The 22,887-nt window shown below is 35.5% G+C and overlaps 1 protein-coding gene across 1 annotated transcript in view; it reads right to left on the bottom strand.

The window, feature by feature from the left end:
* Positions 1–12,512: 12,512 nt before the first annotated feature.
* LOC136846250 (lachesin-like) overlaps positions 12,513–22,887 on the bottom strand; it is a 56,456-nt gene continuing 46,081 nt past the window's right edge. The window contains exons 4-7 of the mRNA XM_067117056.1: positions 20,797–20,891; positions 19,884–20,091; positions 17,341–17,493; positions 12,513–12,835 (exon numbers count right to left, since the gene is read on the bottom strand). Coding sequence (XP_066973157.1) covers positions 12,513–12,835; positions 17,341–17,493; positions 19,884–20,091; positions 20,797–20,891 — 779 coding nt within the window. The remainder of the gene's footprint in view (positions 12,836–17,340; positions 17,494–19,883; positions 20,092–20,796; positions 20,892–22,887) is intronic.

Below are 22,887 nucleotides of genomic sequence, written 5' to 3' on the forward strand. Positions count from 1 at the left end.
TTCCAATTAAACGACCTTAACTAAAGTTTGTCTGGACAGATTTTCATTTGTTTTAGATTAGCTGACCTTAACTAAAGAGTTATATAGACAGCTCTTTTTTTTTTTTAATTAGCTGACTTTAAAATTGTTGTTATTACCTGACTTAAAGTTTACCCAGTGAGCGTTTTTTATTTCTTTTAAATGAACCAATCTATATTTTTTTCTAAATCAGCTAGCTGACCTTAATTTTTTTATTAGCCGACCTTTAATAGTTTATATATAAATATATATTTTTCAATTGTCTGACCTTAAGTTTTACTTTTTAATCAGTTGACCTAATGGAAGTTTGGGTACCTTGTCCATCTAACCTGATATTCCAGTGCTCAAAGACTTAGCCATTTTTCAATAGAAAGAAGAAACAGGTTTCCAATTAAAGGAAAAACCTCAGCAGGACAATAAAACACAGAGGAGTATCAAAAAAACTTCATCTTTTATATCACAAATAACATTACAAAAATAGTCTTTGGAAATTTCGACCACGTTGACAGAGTTGCCAGACGAACTGATATATAAATATCCCATATATATATATGGATATATATATATATATATATATATATATATATATATATATATATAATATATATATATATATATATATATATATATATATATATATATATATTTGAATCTATCATCGAAGGAATTCTATGAGTATCAAAGTATCATATAAATACGGAATCTTAATTTGTGACTTGTTTCATTCGCGTAACGGTACGTAATGTTTTGCCTCTCAAAGTTCTAACGTGAGAAAGGCGTATTTTATTCCTTACGGGAAGGGCGTAAATTCTCAGAATACGCCAGCAAAATGAGCAAATATAAATAATAAATATAAATAAATTAATAAAAGCAGGCTTAGACATATAAAGACAATGATAAAACAAGATCAGTTTATATTATGGCAATAGTGTTAAAGGAAACATTTGAATGCTGTTATTTGTCGTAGTGAGACATTGTGCTCTTTACAGTATTGAGAGAGAGAGAGAGAGAGAGAGAGAGAGAGAGAGAGAGAGAGAGAGAGAGAGGCATGGAATCAGCACTGTTTTAGACTTGCGAAAGATGTTTTTGAAAGATGATACAGTTTCAGAATCGCTAAGATTAGTTTCCTAAACTTCTAAAACGTTTGTGAAGTGTTACTTTGGTCCCTGGAATCTAAACACGTTTGCCTATACAACGGCACTCGCCTTCACCTGCTCATCCAGTTGCTTTTGTTATTTATTAATTTGTTGATTTATCTGTTTTTCTCATTACTGATCTGCTCTTTCTGTATTTCCCATTACCCTCTGTTGCCTTTTTCGAATGAACACCATATTCTATGGTAGCTTGAATAGAGTTCATTTTCTGAATAATAATATAATAATAATAATAATAATAATAATAATAATAATAATAATAATAATAATAATAATAATAATAATTTGTAATTCAAGATTTAAGTTGATAATTATCACAGGCTTTGACCATCAAATGTTTGTCGCGACACTATTTAAATCTCTCTCTCTCTCTCTCTCTCTCTCTCTCTCTCTCTCTCTCTCTCTCTCTCTCTCTCTCTCTCTCTCTCTCTCTCTCTTCAACCAAATGGGCCTGCGTTGCCCAAGCAGTGAATTACGGTGTCTTGTTGTGATACCACTGTCGTCTACTTGAAAGGTAAAATAATTCAGTGCTTCGGTAAACTAAGGAGCAAACGGTTTTTAATGAAGCTTGCCCCATTGCCCACCTTCGCCCAGGAATCAAACCTGGATTCTCTCATATTGTATACAGGCGAAAAACCTATCGGTCATACCACAAGGCAGCAAACTTTCAGACATACTATATATATATATATATATATATATATATATATATATATATATATATATATATATATATATATATATATATATATATATATATATATATATGTGTGTGTGTGTGTGTGTGTGTGTGTGTACACACACCTGACCTTCTTGTGGTGTGATTGGTAGCATTCTTGCCTACGAAGTGAGAAGTCCCAAGTTCGACTCCTGGGCAAAAGTTGGCAGACACCACCACCATATGCCTTTTCCATTTGGGAGATGGTCCTAGAAGTAGTTAGCCTTAATGCTTTGGCAAATATTTTGATTTTGGGGGAGGTTGAAGGTGCTAACTCCACACCCTATCCCACTGAGATTCTAGAGGCCTTTGTGCAACTGGTCACTCACCCAAGGATTGACCAGACCCAACTTTTAATTAATGTTGCAGATCGAACAGCCAGTGGCACAGCAGAGTATTGGGACTGATGTCCTCCATACTTTCCAATTAGACAGGCTTCAGGCTTCTTTTTATCATGTTAACCAGTCTTGACTCTGTATGTCAATTTTTTCAATACTTGACCAGGAAGGAGAGGTTTCTTTCAAAACCTTCTTATCCTTTTCCCAAGTGCTGCTGTTTCAAGGAAAGTAGCACTATCAAAGATGTGAGTTCCGATGGGGTGGCGGGGTCTTCATGGTATCCAAACATGAAAATCTAGAACCAAAATGCCAAGTTCTACAAGTGAAGGTAAACGGGTGAATGTGCGTTGCTGAACTTGCCTTTTTATAGTTGATGTGGTCATCATGTATGACAGCCTCTCATGACCTGAAAGGTTGCTCACCTACCTTCTCATCCAGAGATGATTTTAAGGTCAAAACGTTGGCCATGCACCATCCTACAGGTCCACAATACAAGGAAAACCTGCAGCCTGTGTAAATTGTGGATAGGGAATTCATCAGTGAACCCAAATGTGTGTACTTCCAAAAGGGTTAAACATCATCATCAAGTGAACTTAGCATTTATCATTTTGAAATTTAAATCCTCATCTGAAGAGTGATAAATAAAAATAACGCATCTATTTCTTCTGCTGTAGATGCAAAATTTGTAAAATGAGTAATAAACAGAGGAATTGGCACAACAAGAAGAGTATGGAAGTTAACAAACTCACTTAAAGGCCACATTCTAAAAAAATAAAAAGGATGATATGAATGATAAGTCTGACGAGAACAGGTATAGTCACTCAGAGAAAGTCAGGTAACCTGCAAAAAATCTGGATAATTTAAAGTCCTGCTGACAGAACTTTCACTGAAGGTGGGAGTGACAGCAGCTGTAGTGTATCTGCCTCTGTGCAAGGTTGATCCAGTGTTGGAATTTCATGGCATTTCTAATTTCTGGAAGCTGGGCCAGGAGATGCTGTATCTTACTAACATTTGTTGGTGTTCTGCATATCTGAAGGAAATCTGACAAGATAAGCAGTTGCTGTGTCTTCCTAGAGGAACATATCAACTTGTGATGTGGATTTTGTTCAGGTAAAAGGAAAGAGTGCAAGTTGGGAGCTTTCTGTAGAGGAGGGTACTTCAGCAGCTTCAGGAAAGATTCTGGTTCCTAGAAAATGCCAGATCCTTCCAGGAAACAATAGAAATGTCAGCAACACATCTAGCACATGTATGTACCAGAAAAACTGGTTCAGAATTTAAGATGGACTCATGTAAGTTGTTTCAAACTCTCATAAACTTTCTTCCATAACTTCTGCAATTGAAATTTTATTCTGCTGTTAACCAGTAGAGGGGCCATTGTTTACATTTTACAGTGGGGCTAAGATTCTTTGCAGCATCGCATCTGCCTAAGCTGTTCTGTTTGCAGCCTTGTGTTTTTCATTTGCTCCTGTTGAGCTTGTTCCGTTCAACTGTCTAACTCCTTTTGCTCTTACATTGTTCCATTTTCAGTTGTTACTTATGAACAAATACTTCGGGCAACCCCATTTGAGAGTCTAGCAATGTAACTAATTGGTTATATTACACTAATAATAATGATAATAATATCCTCTTTTATTTATGCTCTTTGCTAATTCTCGGTATGACTGATCCTTGCTCTCAGCAATATAGTTCAAGGACCAGATGAACATCATTCTTGGCTGATTTTACTTTGAACATGCCACACTAATCTGCCAAGTATTGCAGTTCTTGGCAACTCCAAAAGGTCCAGTCCTAAGAATAGATATATATCCTTGAACTTTGTCATTATGAGAAGGATTTCTGATCCTTAACTATTTCAAAATGCTGAACACTTTTTAGTCAGGATCTCTGGATCACATTTCTCATCTAGTTCTTGCCAATTCTGATTCTCCCTTTCCTACTACACTGCCACCCCTAATCTTACACACTCGCCTACATTATCTGTGTGTCAGGTTTCTAAGATTCTTGCTTAGTTGAAGGCCCCAAGGTCTGTGATGTCTGCCATACTCTAAATGGAATTTACATATAAAATGGATCCTCTATTTTAAACCATTAAATTGTTTATGTCACTGAAAATACAGTTCTGGCTTGAATCTTTCAAATTAACATTTGGTTATGTTATCTTCTAACAGTGGTAAAGTATCAAAAACTTTTCACAGCTCTAACTTTCTCAAACACCCTGAATCCAATTCTTAATATCGAGACCACCAGTGTAGTACTTGCAAGACAATATCCACTGTGGATATCTTATTATGTCGATGCATCATATCCTCTGTAAGAGTTGGAGTTGGAAAGTCTATTCCTATTACCCCTGATACCCCTGAGGCCTTTTACAGCTAATGGCTTTATTTAATGCTTCTATTCATCTATTTTCCATCCATTGTTGATGATGGCACAATAACAGCTTCCCCTTCTTTGTTTTAAGTGACATTCTTTAGGGCTGTGTCTGTCATTTTCATCCCTGACATATTTCAGCACAATCACTTTTCTATGAATGATCCAGGTGCAGCTTCTTGCCTTCCTCCTTTGTCTACCCTCAATCTCTAATCAATCATCGGAAATTCATCACAACAAAGCTATTCTAGACCTCAGTAGGAAAGAATAGTAATAATTGCACTTCAAAAAACTGTACCAAAATCGTAGCAAGCTTTGGGGGTTAATCATTCTCACATGATTCCGATCAACGATAATTGTTGCAGAAGACAACCAATGGAGTAGGAATCTTACAGAGACATTTCCTTCCTACTCAGCCATCAGAAACAGCAACGTAGCCAGGATGTAAGGGCAGGCTTGTAGACACCTGCTTCTGTTAGTGGTTTCTGTGAAAGAAATAACACAGGTGATTAGATATTAAATACTGTCAAAAATACACGTAGTAGGTAAATACTGCCCTAAAATGGAAGACTGCAGTATCTGCAAAAGTACAAAACTGAGAAAAATGGTAGATACTCCCTTGCCGTACTACTGATTTTGCAGATACAGCAAATGGGACCCCTAAATACTCGTGGAAAGCATTGAAGAATCATTCTGAAACTGCAGTAACTTATGTATTAATGTTTCACAAGCCCAATAGGTGGTATATCTCAATTTCGAAAATTTTGCAGATACTGCAGTTTTCCATTTTAGGGCAGTATTTTTCTCCTTCGAATATATACATAAAGAAAATCTTAAAATTTTCAAAGTAATTCATATCCAACTACACAAACATGGTCGCTTAGTGTGGTAAGGCCTGTTGTGGACTTTTGAACTCTTCAAACCAACAGAAACCTAATTTGAAATGCGAGCGACTTAAGTACTCTGCAATTACCTTTAAAATAACATTACGCAGGACAAATATTAATAACAGGGATTTTCATGCATAAAGGGATTACGCCCCGCTAATAATGTAATTTTACATAATCGCCTTATGCAGCGTGACTAATATTGGATCACCTGGGCGTTTAGTCCGCTCGCATTAGCTTTATAATTTGCTTTCATTTATTCATAGTAATTCGCTTCTGTCGGGTTTGTGGTCAAGCTTTTGTTGTTGTAAATGCTATCACACAGATATAACTGTAAATTTACATATATATTTAAGAGCTTGTAAATTATATGCTATATTATAAATATATATATATATATATATATATATATATATATATATATATATATATATATATATATATATATATATATATATATATATATATATATATATATATATATATATATATATATATATATATATATATATATATATATATATATATATATATATATATATATATATATATATATATATATATATATATATATATATATATATATATATATATGATATGTCCGTGTCTGTAGTCATCAGAATTCAGTTATAGCTGCTGGGATGCAGATTGTCCAGGCCTGAATGATCAAATATAACACTCTGCAATCTGCAAAACGCAGATTGATATGAGAAACTGAAGTAATAGCCTCAGCCCAACACGAGGGCGATACGACTTTAGAGTGATTTTCATTAAAGCCTTTTCCCCTCGTCAAATGCCCAGATGTCTTCCACACCTTTGTTTATTTTGTAATTTCTATATAAAAATTTAATTTGACCAGTTTTAATATTTAAATTTAGTCACTTTAGCCATGTACTGGCTAATTGTTTTAAGATATTTTAGAAAATATATTTTTTTATTTTTATTTTTATCTTATAAATTAAATGAATTTTTTTAAACAAATTATTGTGCCATTGCAGTCTTGAAAACCAATGGATTATTTGGAAGGCCTGCTGTTCTCCATATGCAATAATAAATGCTGTCGATTCACAACTTTCGTGCCTTTGCATTTTTAGGCTAGTATATATCAATCAGTATATATATATTATATATCAAATTACATATTTTATTTATTTGAATTTATTTATAATTTTATTTGTAATTCTGATTTTTTTTTAGTTTATTGACAAAATATGTGTATATATTATATATATATATGAAAATATATATATATATGGATTATATATTATATATATATATATATATATATTATATATAATATATATATATATATATATATGTATATATATATATATATATATATATATATATATATATATATATATATATATATATATATATATATATATATATATATATATATATATATATATATATATATATATATATATATATATATATATATATATATATATATATATATATATATATATATTCTCACATAAAAGACAGCAAAAAATTTATGAATTTCACATGCCTTTCTACAAGTTTGTTGGATGGCAACTCTACAATTTTGCCATGCAACCCACATAGCAAGGCATAAAACTGACATATTTTGTTACTCTTCATGTGAGAGAACATAAACATAAAGGGGATTCACAAAATATTTACTTGAGAAAGGAATAATTTAGTGCCAGTAGCAAACAAGGTTACATATTTGTGACATCATTCTTAGGTGATCCTGACGAAACAACGTGACTTAGAGAAGCAAAGACGACCTATTGTGTACCTATTGTATAACTTTTGATGAGAGAGAACCATACTGCCCTAAAATGGAAGACTGCAGTATCTGCAAAAATACAAAACTGAGAAAAATGGTAGATACTCCCTTGCCTTCCTGCTGATTTTGCAGATACTGCAAATGGGACCCCCTAAATACTCGTGGAAAGCATTGAAGAATCATTCTGAAACTGCCTTAACTTGTGTATTAGTGTTTCACGAGCCCAATAGGTGGCATATCTCAATTTCAAAAATTTTGCAGATACTGCAGTTTTCCATTTTAGGGCAGCATAGGTCAGGTGGTGTGGAGAACCAAAAATGTTCTGTTTGTAGCAAACTAAATTTGGTAAAACAAATAATGCATATTCTTAAACTGATCACAGGGTCAAATTTCATGATACTCGACAGCCTCTTTAATCAAATGCAAAAAGCAAGTGGGAACCAGTATCTTATGTCTGGCCTCTGCCTGGCCAGCAGTGCCTCAGTAATGTATTCGAATCATAAATACAATAAACCCGCCGCATCTCAAATTCGCGCAGCCTGCGATGCTTCATTTATTCCATTTACAACGCAAATTGCACGAGTAAGACGAGTACTTTCGACGGAACGAGTACTTTCAACTTAGTATGCCTTCTGCAGTGCCATGGCAAATGCTGAGACGTAAATTCAGAGAATGAAGCAAATACGTCATATATTTGTAATGCTGTTTATGTTTTGTTGACAGACATTAATAATCGTGTTCAGTTCACAGCAATATATGTAGACAAAGTAAAGTGTAAGAAAACGTTTACTTATTAAGCTAATTACTATCTGCATTTTTAATATGCAATGGAGATGAGTAGAAATAAATGTCAGTTACTTTTAATTACATGAGTGTCAGGGGTTCCTGTGGGCACCAGAAGAGTTAAAAGACCTAGACCTACTTGGATGAGAACTACGAGATGATAGGCAATGAGATGAGTGGAGATTTGTAAAAGTGAAAGTACAGGAAAGCTATGCAGGGTAGAATTTCTCAGCTTGCCCTTTTCATAGTATTGGATGAAATGATGATGATGAGTGATTAATGATGGAAGAGTGGAAGCTACTGAATGCAGGATACCTGCAAAGGATCTGAAAACGTAGGTATCCAAGGAGGCAAAATTTGGGATACATTGCGTGGCTGTTGAGCTAATTCCTATTTATGGAAGTGATCAGAACAAAACTGTTTTATTACTGTTCAGTCATGTGGAGAGACTAAATAACAAAATGTTGGGTAAAGTCTGTACAGTTTCAGTTTCAAAGTTTTATTGGTCAGAGGAAGGGGTCTGAATAGGTTTTGGGTGGATGGGGAGGCAGAGGTACTAGAATGAAGGGGCCTTAGAATGCATGTAAGATATGGTAGCGCTGTGTGTGTCTGTAAGAAGGGGTCGATGTACTGCTGATGAACATTCTGGCTAGATATACAAAGCAAATGAAGTTGTGTTTTTCTGCACAGTGTTTCACGCTTGGTTTCCCCAATGGAGGTAGTGCCATCAGTGCACCTCATGTGATGCACTGTAGGCATTACTTAAGGTTCTTTGCAACATCCCTTCGACCCCCTAGCTGCAACCTCTTTCATTCCTTTTTCTGTATCTCCGTTCATATTCTCTTTCTTCCATCTGACTTTCCACCTTCTCCTGACAATTCATTCATAGTCCAGCTGAAAAAGGTTTTCCTCCTGTTATGCCTTTAAAGCCTTCTTACTGTCAGTTTCCTTGTCAGTGCTGAATGACCTTCATAGGTCCCAGTCCTTGGCCTTTGGCCTAAATTCTATATTCCAATTCCAGTTCCTTGCTCTTGATTCAACAGTTAACGGATGAACGTAACAACAAGAAATTTTGTTTCATCTGTGCCAGGAAAAGTAGCCTGTGTAGTGTAGTCAGCAAACAACTACTACAGTTAATGAATGAGAAAAATATCACAGGAAGGGGAGAAAGAGAGTTTGACCTACCTCTGTAAACATCAGGAGTCAGATTGATGATGAGGGGAGCCGAGAGGTTGACTGTGTCGTCGTCGTACGTCGTGTGGGATCTGGAAGACGTCGGTGCTCCTCCTAGGCTGTTGTACAGATGGGTCATCAGTGTCGTCGTGTAAGCACCTACGGTCGTGATCGTCGACGAAGTTGGTGGCGGATCGATGGTTGTAGTGATTTCTGAAGGGGAGAAGTTTCTTACTCTGAATTACCCTTCCTCACACCATGGAGTGCTCAGTAATATTCTTACAGGATCCCAAGGCAACATAGTGAAGACTCAGAACAGCCTAAGCTGTTATTCCCAGACTATGAGCCGAGTACAAGAGAATTTCTTCTACTACACAAGCACACACACGAGTCGCTCTCTTATGGTATAAAATGCCAGTCTTTAACAAAGGTTTTGGAAATTATTATCAAGTCCAAAGTTCCTTAGAAGTTCAGCTGTGTCTTACTATGTAGGTTAACTTTCTCATTGCTTGGTTTCACAATCACGTACTCTGAATGCTAATAGAAAATGATAGTTGTATGTGTATGTATGTATGTATGTATGTATGTATGTATGTATGTATGTATGTATGTATATATATGTATGTATATATATATATATATATATATATATATATATATATATATATATATATATATATATATATATATATGTGTGTATGTGTGTGTGTGTGTTGTGTGTGTGTTGGGTGTTTATTGTACCCCAGTGGGTCTAAGCAGAGGGGCATTCTAATTTCAGAGAAAAAAGTTTTGTCAATATGTTTCTTTTTTCTTCTGTCGCCTGATTTTGTCGTCGATATCATTGACATTAGGACAACAGTTTAACATTTTAAATAAATCAGTTAATCGCTGGATTAAATCAAGCTAAAGGATAGAAGAAAAGCAATATCACAATCAAACATCGGAAGGAAAAACTGCTTAAAAATCCACAAGACAGCGAACGTCAGCCTTAGAAGACAGAATGTCATACAAGGAGAAAGAAAGTCCTAACCTCTTAAAGTTGTGGTGTAGGAGCCTTGACCTTCCTTGTTTCTTATCGAGCAAGTGTAGCGCCCGAAATCCCCTGGAGTAAGTTTTCTAATCTGCAAAGTCATATTATGCCTGGGAAAGAAGTAACATTACGTGGAAAATTAATGAACTGGGTTCCAGTGATATGAATTCAAATGGGAGCAACAAGCCTAAAGTAATTAAGAAAATGAAGAGACGGTAATTTTAATGTACAAGTACACATATTTCATCATTAAAGCGTTTTCCTTAACAGAGGGTGGCTCTAGAGAAAAACATTGTAACGGGTTTGCCACGTTCATACTTAACATACACAATTTTTGGTAGGTAGGTAGGTATATTTCTCATCACGGATATGGAAAATCAGTAGCTTGGTACATTCGGATACTAAGAAGGCCTGTGTGTAAAGCTTTCATAACAGAAGCCAATACATTAATCTTAACAGAAGGCTCATCAGCAGTACATCAAACCCCAACACACACTGCACCATACACTCTCACTTCTTAGATCTTAAAACCCTTCCTGTCCGGTAATTCTACCAATCCACCTACCAGCACTTTCTGGGCCTTAGAAATCGTCTCCAACTCCCATCTAATATTATACACGCTCATCAATTACATATCATCATCTAATATTATATTTTCCCTTCAGTAACTTATCATCCTCCATTTTTGCACATGACCGAATTAGCTCAAAACAATCTAATCCATCTTTTCACCAACACCAACCTTTTAACTAAAGCTCCTTTGTATCGCCATAAGTCTCATCCTATCAATTTTAATTAATTAAAAATGTGTTAATACATAAACTATTCATCCCAACAACTTTTAGTCTTTCCTTCATTTGTCCCCATAGGGGGTGGCGCCATCAGTACACCTCATGTGGTGCACTGTAGAAATTATTTAAGGTTCTTTGCAGCGTCCCTTCAACCCCTAGCTGCAACCCCTTTCACTACATTTACTGTACCTCCGTTCATATTCTCTTTCTTCCATCTTACTTTCCACCCTCTCCTAACAATTGATTCATAGTGCAACTGCAAAAGGTTTTCCTCCTGTTACACCTTTCAGACCTTCTTACTGTCAATTTCCATTTCAGCACTGAATAACCTCAAAGGTCCCAGCTCTTGGCCTTTGGCCTAAATTTCATATTCCATTCCATTCCATTTCTTCATTTGTATTCAACATACAGTACACACTTGAATTCTGCAAAGGAAAATTGCTTTTGCAGTCTCTGCCCAAGCCTCAGGGTGTGTCCACTCTACAGTAGGCTACTTAACTCACACACATCACAGAAGTGGGAATACAAGTTAACAGCTTATTGGAAGTCTGACCAGTGCTTCATGTGATTATCCAGCATTGGTCAGAGAATTGTTCTCCACTTACAGTAGTTGACTTTTTTCAACCTGAATGTGATATGCGATAAGGTGCTGAAGTATGTTTATGATTGTAGTGTGGATGCACCTTCTTTGCTGATCCTATGCTTTAACTCCTCTATTATCTTACCTACTGTTTCCATTCTTTATCTATCCTTAGCATTCATTGCCCCATCTTCCTGATATTCACTCATATTTACTAGCAACTTTCTCATCGTACTTACATTTTGCAGCTCACTAGTTTCAGCAGTTTTTCTTCAATGACCTTAATCAGTATTGTACCTCAAGAGCATGTTTACCTTTCACACAATGTTCCACCTTCACCTCTTGTTCTTTCTTTGACTTCTAGCATCACTCCCTGTGTGGACATAAACTTCTGGCATCACTCCCTGTGAACATAAACTTCTGGCATCACTCACTGTGTGAACATATTAAACTGCCATGGAGACAAATACTTGGTCTCAGACACACTTTTATGCCAAACCAGACATTCTCCTGTCTATATATTCTTTTGCTCCTGTATTGCTTCTGTCATAAAAACTTTTAATCGGTATCAACAACTTATCTTCTGTAATACTGTACTATACAATCCTATTTATCAACTCTATCACTAGTTTTTTTGTAGGTTCATGTATGCCACACACTCATACAGTATTTTCCTCATACTTCTTTTATATCATGACTGTTTCTTAGTAAACAAAAGATTCACACAAACTCTTCCTTTTTTAAACTAACATTTCCTCCTTTATCAGACATTAGAATGTTCAAAATCCCTTATCATTATAACCATTAATCCACTGTAACTGGAGATATTGATGTATACATTGTATTATTCGAATATAACTAACACTCAACGATGTGCAGTAAATGCTAACTCTCAGGAAGTTAATGAAAACTTACGTGTAAGGTGGATGTCCATCCTGTATAGTATTGGTAAAGTATTCTTCCGTGAAACGTCTTAGTCCCAAATGATTCTCTAGGATCCACATGACATTAGGAGCTGGGAAAGCCGCATAGAGACAAGTCAGGCTCACTGTCTGCCCAAGCTGGGCCCAGATTTGGCTGCCAGGGCCCCTGACCTTAGGCGCGAAGTACACGTTCAAGACGACTCTTTTGCTCTTCGATGGCGGATAGCCATTGCTTGCAATGCAAATGTATCCCCCAGCGGTCTGGTGGTTTACATGTTCCAGTATAAGCTTTCTTTTCTCCCAGCTTTGAACTGAGGGACAGGGAAGTTGGAATTGTAAAAATTGCTTTTTAGTAACAATTGTGGGTAACAGTGAAAAGAAGTTGCACATGCTATTTACACGAGTCCTGGCCTACTTGAAAGCAGATCAGAGATATAATTCAACAGGGATGCATCCTAACCTAACCTATACAATAACACTGTTGCCTGTCTTGGCCAAGGTGGGGCTTTGCACCCTCTGGACACTCCACCCCAATGTGATGACATACATAATGTAATAACGTGTACAGAACCATTCTGCAATATTACCCAGTAATGCATGGCAAAATATGACTGCATTGCAACATATACTGTATATATATATATATATATATATATATATATATATATATATATATATATATATATATATATATATATATATATATATATATATATATATATATATATATATATATATATATACTGTATGCATAACTGATTCACGAAGATATGGAACATGATGAATGTATAAACACGGCAAATGCCACGAAGGAAAAGTAAAACAACGGAGTGGTTGCTAGGCCTTTCGACACAGTCTGCTAGTAAAGGACTATGTGTTGAAAGGCCTAGCAACCACTCCGTTCTTTCACTTTTCCTTAGTGGCATTTGCCTTTGTTTATATATATATATATATATATATATATATATATATATATATATATATATATATATATATATATATATATATATATATATATATATATATATATATATATATATATAATATGTATATGTATTTGAGTGTATATAAATAGCACCATAGTGCCAAGTAAAAAATTAAGTCTGTACATGAAATTTGCTGTACTATTTTTCATCATCTAAACTTGAGAAGTCGGTTTGATTGTTACTTAAATATTTGCAACAGACCATTATTATTCCGATCTGGTTAGCTTGTACCTACCTTCACCCTTAAAGAATTCTTTGTTTTCATTTTACCAACAAAACTTGACAAATAGAAATACTAGTATATTACAGATGTCTTAAACGTCCCAGGTCACACTCCTAGTAATGAAGAGGGGAAAAATTATTTCTTCCATGTAATTGGCCTGTATCAAAACTTTCCACGGGCCTTTGCAAAAGTTTTAATTAAGTTCTCTACATGACCCTAGAGCCGACGAAATGAACAGGAAGTTTCCGTCTGTGATGCAAATGATATATGCATTGAGGGCTACAGTTTCAATTATCAAAGTTACAACTTTTCTAACTAAGGGTATAATTAGGTTTCTTTTTTTTTTTACTGTTTAATTCAAAACCTAATTGATGATGTCCCCACTGTAACACTATCCTAGGATAGAATAGAATAGAATACAGAATTTAGGCCAAAGGCCAAGCTCTGGGACTATGAGGTCATTCAGCTCTGAAGGGGAAATTGTGAGTAGCAAGGTTTGAAGTGTAACAGGAGGGAAAACATACCTTAGTTTAACTAGACCATTGAGCTGATTAACAACTCTCCTAGAGAGGGATGGCCCGAAGGATTAGATTTATTTTACGAAACCTTTGCAGTTGCAAATATGAAACATTGTTAGGAGAAGGTGGAAAGTAAGATGGAAGAATGAGAATATGAATGGAGGTATAGTGAAAAGAGTGAAAGGAGTTGCTGCGAGGGGCCATGGATGTGACACTGCAAAGAACCTGAAGTTTTGGCACTATATATCTGTTATGCTTTCTGCTCATAAAGAATCAAAGTGGCCAACTTGCTATACTAATAGTGGCTTTTAATACTCTGAAAGGCTATAAATAGGCCTATTTCTGTAGTATCAACTGTACCCTCGACTTGTAAATAGTATTAAGGAGCCTTGTAGGACGGACACCGTAGGCGGGGTGGTGCCGTCAGTGCACCTCACGTTGAGCACTGCAGGCATTACATGAGAGTCTTTGCAGCTTCGGCCCCTAGCTGCAACGTCTTTCAGTCCTCTTACTGTACCTCTGTTCATATTCTTTTTCTTCCTTCTGACTATCCACCCTCTCTAACAATTATTTCATAGTGCAACTGCGAGGTTTTCCTCCTGCTACGCCTTTCAAACCTTTCTGCTCTCAACTTTCCTTTCAGCGCTGAATAGCTTCATAGGTCCCAGCGCTTGGCCTTTGGTTCAAATTATATATTCTTTTCTATTCTGTTCTTGAAGGAGGTGACGCAGAGGGAAAACTGAAGTAATATAAAAGCTCCTCGCATCTAATTTGATATTTAAATAGCCTCTTAGAATTGAAATGAATTGAACTGAATTGAATATAGAATTTAGGCCAAAGGCCAAGCACTGGGACCTATGAAGCTATTCAGCGCTGAAACGGAAATTGACAGTAAAAGGTTTGAAAGGTGTAACAGGAGGAAAACCTCCCAGTTGCACTATGAATCAACTGTTAGGAGAGGTTGGAAAGTAAGATGGAAGAAAGAGAATATGAAAGGAGGTACAGTAAAAGGAACGAAAAGGGGTTGCAGCTAGAGGCCTAAGGGAGGCTGCAAAGAAGCAAGTAATGCCTACAGTGCACCGCATGAGGTGCACTGAGAACTATGAAAGGAGAATATATAGCAACTGAATAAAACTTTTGGACAAAAGGCAGTCTCAAGAATAGTTTTATGCCACAAGACTTTGCCAGAGATCTCTCGGTATGAACCTTAAAACAATCATAAATTTAAAAACATTTTTGAAGTGTCATCAGTGATCGCGTTTGCTCATTAAAAATCTTTATCACCATTTATCAATATAACTTTATCATCATTTGTCAATATAACTTTTTATCATTTGTCAATATACTTTATCATCATTTGTAAGTACAATTTTATCATCATATATCATATATTTATCATATGTAGTATAAATTTATCACCATTTGTCAATATATCTTTTATCATCATTTGTCAGGTGTAAATTTATCATCATTTGTCAATATAATTTTATCATTTGTCAATATAATTTTTTTCATCATTTGTCAATATAACTTTATCATCATACGTCAATATACTTTATCATTTGTCAGTAATTATTTATCATCATTTATCAATATAACTTTGTCATCATTTTCAATAAAATCATTTTCAACAAAATATCGTTTGTCAAATAACTTTATCACCATTTGTCAATATAACTTTATAATTTGTCAATTAACTTTATCATTTGTCAATATAATTTATCATTTGTCACTTTTCATTTGTGTCAAATGTCAAATTATTATCAAATGTCAATATACTTTGTCATCATTTGTTCAAATTACGCCAGATAAATTTTAACCAATCTCAATTCATTTGAAGGAGGCGACGGAAGAGGGAAAACTGAAGTATATGAAAAATTCCTCAGCATCTATTTTGATACAATGCCTTTTTAGAACAGAAAATAAATAATTGAATTTTAATTGAATATAGAATTTGGCCAAAGGCCAAGCACTGGGACCTAAGAGGTTATTCAGCGCTGAAACGGAAATTGAGAAAAAGAAGGTCTGACAGGTGTAACAGGAGAAAACTTTTGCAGTTGCACTATGAATCAATCGTTAGGAGAGGGTGGAAAGTAAGATGGAAGAAAGAGAATGTGAAAGGAGGTACAGTAAAAGGAACGAAAGGGGTTGCAGGTAGGGGCCGAAGGCAGGCTGCAAAAACCTTAAGTAATGCCTACAGTGCACCGCATGAGGTGCACTGACAGTACTACCCTCCTACGGGGGAAAAATAAATATGTACGAAGAATTACTATGCAGTTTTCGTAACTGGGCTGACGTTTTGGAAAGACCTGTTTGTTTATTGTTCCCAGGCTAAATATGTAATCCCTAAATCAATTTATCATCCAACAGAAGATTTAAAATATTTCCAGTTATGTAAATACTCGGTTGCATAATTAATGTCCTCAGCCACTTTCCTTATGAGTTTTATTCATTGCAATAATATTCATTTTTCCTCTCCTCTTGGTTGCACAACGACAATATGGAATAAAATTATGTCATTTCAAAAGATGGGTGGGAGTATGGATAACACTAGTGGCTGAAAAACTACACGTTACTACAACTTGCAACAGATCTATGGGGCCTGGTGTGAGCAGCAAGAGATTTTATATGGATATATATATATATATATATATATATATATATATATATATATATATATATATATATATATATATATATATATATATATATATATATATATATATATATATATATATATATATATATATATATATATATATATATATATATATATATATATTATATATATATATATATATATATATATATATATATATATATATATATATTAATAATATATTTATATATATATATATATATATATATATATATATATATATATATATATATATATATATATATATATATATATATATATATATATATATACATATATATATGTGCATGTATACATTATATACACAAGGTCAGTAATTTTAATAAATCAACAGAGAAGAAATAAACAGCAATTATGCACAAACCAAAAGAAACAAAAAAGGGAGTAAAAAAAATCAAGAAAAGAGATAAGCATCCAACCATAACCTCACCGTATGTGGAGGAATTGAGCCTGATCCGACTGTAGTCTTCTCTGAACCACTTGTAGGAAGGGGTTGGGGTTCCGTGGGCGGAGCAGCTGAGGACTGCTTTCATTCCCTCCATCACCCACAGCTCCTCGTCTTTGTCGTCCAACACTGGCGGTTCTGGAAGGGCAATGTTTGTATATGTATATATATATATATATATATATATATATATATATATATATATATATATATATATATATATATATATATATATATATATATATATATATATATATATATATATATATATATATATATATATATTGTGTGTGTGTTTGTAGTCTACTGGTCATTTTACCAGATACATAAGTAATTGTAATAGCCACAATGCCCTCTTATTTTCTCAAATTCTTATATGCTTTTTGGCGTTTACTGCAAAGCCTTAGATCCAAGTGCAAGAAATCTGAAGGAACTATGATGATGTCCAGTTTTTAGCGGGAAACGAAACAAATTTCCTGCACTGGGATCTAAGGTTTTGCAGTGTTCAAGGGTTCGATATATATCCATTGCAATTTTGCAAAAAAATTTGAAAGTTAAGAGGGATGGCTTTACAGTGACAAATTACACACACACACACACACAGTAACATTATATACATATATATATATATATTTATATATACATATATATATATACATATATATATATATATGTTATATAGAGAGAGAGAGAGAGAGAGAGAGAGAGTGATGTCATTTGTGCTTTATTATTGATTCTTTTGTTTAACAAATGTACACACACATATGTATATGTATGTATGTATGTATGTATGTATGTATGTATGTACACACACATACAGTCAGATATTAACTCACAAATAATCCATTAGTATCAAATACACTCTACCTTGGTATAACTCACACTTCAAGGGAATTAATATTATAATAATAATAAGTCCCCTAACCTGACAGGATTCGAACCTGTGCCTTTTAGGGTTAGAAGCAGGGAGCCAGTGAGCACATGCACTCATCCCTCAAGAGAGCTCTAAGCTGCTTTCAACAATGGTGTAAATTTTCCCATCGAATTGATGTTCTGGGCACAGATACGAAATCAACCTAGATTTTTTGTGTCCCTTAGTTTACAAGAGCATAAGCTTCTATCCTAATTAGGAGTTATACCATAAGTGGGTAGTGCCGTCAGTGCACAACATGCGGTGCACTGTAGGCATTACTTCAGGTTCTTGGCAGTGTACCTTTCATTCCTATTACTGTACCTCCGTTCGCATTCTCTTTCTTCCATCTTAATTTCCACCCTCTCTTATCAGTTGTTTCATAGTGCAACTGCGAGGTTTTCCTCCTGTTACACCTTTCAAACCTTTCTACTGTCAATTTCAGTTTCAGCGCTGAATGACCTCATAGGTCCCAGAGCTTGGCCATCGGCCTGAATTCTATATTCTTTTCTATTTTATGAGGATTTGGTACTGAGGAATTCATAGTTAGAAGAAAAGTCGCCTTTCAGATTATCTTTTCGTGCTATAAATCTAAATCCTGGTGAACACAGGGAAATACTATAAAGATCAGATTCTGAAATCTCGCCAGATTTCATCAACTCCTTTGAGCAGAAGAAGAAGACTCAAGCAAAGCAGTAGTGTTAGTAGTAGTAGTAGTAGATAGGACTAGCCTTATAACGGCTCCACCATCTCCGTTTCGATGAACAAACGCTCACGCAATAACAATGAAGGCGAGATTAGTTACAGTTTGCACGAAGCGATAACAATGAAACCTCGAGTAAGCACTGCACTCTCATCAGTGTTGCTTGGATTTAGGGTTCGATATTCCATTGCAAATTGATATTAACGTAATGGTTATAGATCCCTCATTTCAGCTTCGAGGCTCCTGTTTTATATTTCGTAATAATCTCACTGGGTAATATCCCTGCAGTTTATTCATGCAATTATTGCATTTCAAAGTTAATTGCACATGCTTTAGATGTACCTTTTTTAATGTCAGTATTACTTACTAATCCTGTCATTGGCTGCTTTATTCTGTTCTTTTTTGTTTTACTCTGTACAAGCATTTGATGCCCTTAAACTGGCTTTACAGATCATAGAAACATTATTATTATTATTATTATTATTATTATTATTATTATTATTATTATTATTATTATTATTATTATTATTATTACAACATGCTTTCTCAGCTCCATTCATTTCCATACCCGAACAACAGACTGGAAACGAGGCTTTCGTAATCAAACCATTCTCTTGAGCTAACATAACAAAGAACGCTTAAGCAAGCATCGCTGCTTGAGTGAATTCAGTCCTTATGAGGAGGGATCTCTGGAAACTCAGAATGTCTAATGTCTACAGGAACTACCAAACCAGGTCTGTCCTTATGAAGACAGGATCTCTGTATGAAACCCAGAATGTCTAATGTCTACAGAAACTACACAAACCAGGTCAGTCCTTTTGAAGACAGGACCTGTGTGAAACCCAGAATGTCTAATGCCACAGAAACTAAAGGAACCCACGGGGGAAGCAATGAAACTCCCTTAGCATTGCGTACCTACGACGTTCAAGAACCCGTGGATGGACGTCGGGGGCAGAGTGTTTATGTTGCAAGTGTAGTATCCATGGTCCTTGATAGTAACGTTGGTGATTGTGAGGAACCAGGTCGACCTCTGCTCTCTCTGCACGGACATCCGGGGGTCCCTGATGATCACCGCTTCGCCCATCGACAGGACGATGTTGATCACTGTTTTCATCCAAGCCACCTGTTTGGGAGAAAGAGCAGGTAGCATGAATCGTAAAAATAACAAGAATAAAGATAATAATAAATGGAAACCTCTGTTCCACAGGAAATGGAAAACCCCTCTCCAGTATATAGAAAACCCTACTTTGTTGTAAACTGAATGCTCTTCTCTACAGCAGATGGGCAGCCCTGATCTTTAGGAATTGGGAAAACCCCATTCTACAGCAAATAGAAAGACTACTCTACAGTACAGTGAAAGCCTTCTCTACAGCAAAAGGGCAGCCCTACTCTTTAGGAACTGGAAAACCCCTTTCCAGTATACAGAAACCCCTACTTTGTGGTAAGAAACCCCTACTTTGTGGTAAACTGAATACCCTTCTCTACAGCAAAAAGGGGAAAACTGTTCTACAGTACAGTGAAAGCCTTCTCTACAGTAAATGGGAAGCCCCTTCTCCAGTATATAGAAAACCCTACTATTCAGTAAACTGAATGCCCTTCACTACAGCATGCAACATAATGCAAAACTTGGCAAGAATTTAATGAGCTAGATTTCAGATAGCAAAGAACGGTACCAATCTACAAGTGTATGGACTACAAAAGAAGTCGCCATTTAGATGTGGTAATATCAAGGACACAATAAACAGAACAGAAAATTTCTAGTAGCACAACTACATAAATGTGAATTCTTGTAAGATTATTCAGATGGTTGAAAGTTTGGAAAACTGACCTTGTAATCTCCAGGTGTTTGCACAAAACAGGTCAGTCTTGCCGTTTGTCCCACATTGACTGTCACAGTTTGAATCGGCAGGCCATAGTGAGATTCTGCAGAAGGAGAAGAACTACTTAAGGTTCTAATAGAATAGCTACAAAATATACCATATTTAGAGTAGATTATTCCCTAATCAACCTACGACAATGACCAAGTTACCACAGTGGAAGTACCGTTGTGTGAGATAGTGTTTCTTTGCTACTAGCAGCTTAGGCTGATTAGCAGCGTTTTGCTATTTTGTAGCTAAAGCTGTTTTGACTTTACTGCTGTGTTTTTTTAGCACACTAAAGAGTGTTGTCGCATATGGCTATTACATAAGTACTCCACGATTTAAGTAAAACAAAACAAGGGAAGTTCAAATGATTCAGTGACTTGCGACATGCAACTAGATAAAAATTCTTCTTTGCAAGTTTATAGAAAGATGAAAAATCATATGATATGAATTAAACTTATAACAAAGCCCAGTTTTTCCTGCAAAATTTTGTCTGTGGAAACTTTATTAATGTCACCTAGATGCACTGGCTACAATTTGCCACTGAGGTGGCAGACATTGATTTGTTGTGTCTAAAGTAAAACTGGAAATTTCAACCTAGTCAACTTTTCAGATAAAAATTTAATCAAATTTAGGCACTTTTTGGCAATTTATTTCACAATAACACACTCCTAAGACATTTTCTATGACCAAATTACCTCATGGGAAAGGGGATCATGTCACGTTTTCTGGATACAGTGGCCTTTCCAGAATACTAACCTAGAATTTGTCACCTTGGGGTGGTGCCGGAATGTGAATTTCAAGTTCTCATTGGTTTGTCTCTTATTTTTTATCGTAGTAATTGACTATTTAGCTTTTGAGCTACTCGTGGGTGCAACTTACGTTTGTTTTCCCCCATAGGGGGTTAGTGCCGCCAGTGTACCTCATGCGGTGCACTGTAGGCATTACTTAAGGTTCTTCGCAGCATCCCTTCTGTCCATAGCTGCAACCCCTTTCATTGCTTTTATTGTACCTCCGTTCATATTCTCTTCCATCTTCCTTTCCACCCTCTCCTAACAAGTGTTCCATAGTGCAATTGGGAGGTTTCCCTCCTGTTACACCTTTCAAACATTTTTATTGTCAATTCCTGTTCCATCGCTGAATGACCTCGTAGGTCCCAGCGCTTTGCCTTTGGCCTAAATTCTGTATTCTATTCTGTTCTATTTTTATTTTCATTTCTGAAATCCCTTTTGGTAGTCATTGCCACTTGATTTAGGTTTTAATATTTCTGATGACAGTAATTGCTCCCTACTTGTGTTACTGAAATCGTTGATGACAGTGTTTATTCCTTAACTGGGTTTTTGATATATGTCATGACAGGAACCGCTTGATGATTATTTGGAAATTTATGGAAACAGTAATTGCCTGTTGATTGTGATTTTGCATAGATTGTAGTGCTGGTCCTGTTGAGTGATATTCTAAAATTTGTCAGCATTTCTCTTGACAGAGGTTTTCCAAATGTTTGGCAACAATTTTTAGTTTTCTGTAAAAGAAAACTATTGTGCTGGTTTTGTCTGTCCGTCCGCACTTTATTCTGTCGCACTTTTTTTCTGTCTGCACTTTTTCTGTCCACCCTCAGATCTTAAAACTACTGAGGCTAGAGGGCTGCAAATTGGTATGTTGATCATCCCACCCATCAATCATCAAACATACCAAATTGCAGCCTTCTAGCCTCAGTATTTTTTTATTTTATTTAAGGTTAAAGTTAGCCATAATCGTGTTTCTGGCAACGATATAGGAGAGGCCACCACCGGGCCGTGGTTAAAGTTTCATTGGCCGCGGCTCATACAGCATTATACCGAGACCACCGAAAGACAGATCTATTTTCGGTTGCCCTGATTATGATTATGTAGCGGCTGTAAAGAAAATTCGGCTGTACGAAGAAAACTCGGCGATTGTTTGAAGAGCCTCTGCTTCAAGCAATTGTCTCTGGAGTCATTTTAAGAGATCCAATGACAGTATCTCCTCCGATGGGGATTTTTGGAAAATGTAACAAGTGAGGTTCCTTCACCCTTCTT

Source organism: Macrobrachium rosenbergii, chromosome 15 (assembly GCF_040412425.1).
Source record: "Macrobrachium rosenbergii isolate ZJJX-2024 chromosome 15, ASM4041242v1, whole genome shotgun sequence".
Taxonomy (NCBI): Eukaryota; Metazoa; Arthropoda; class Malacostraca; order Decapoda; family Palaemonidae; genus Macrobrachium; species Macrobrachium rosenbergii.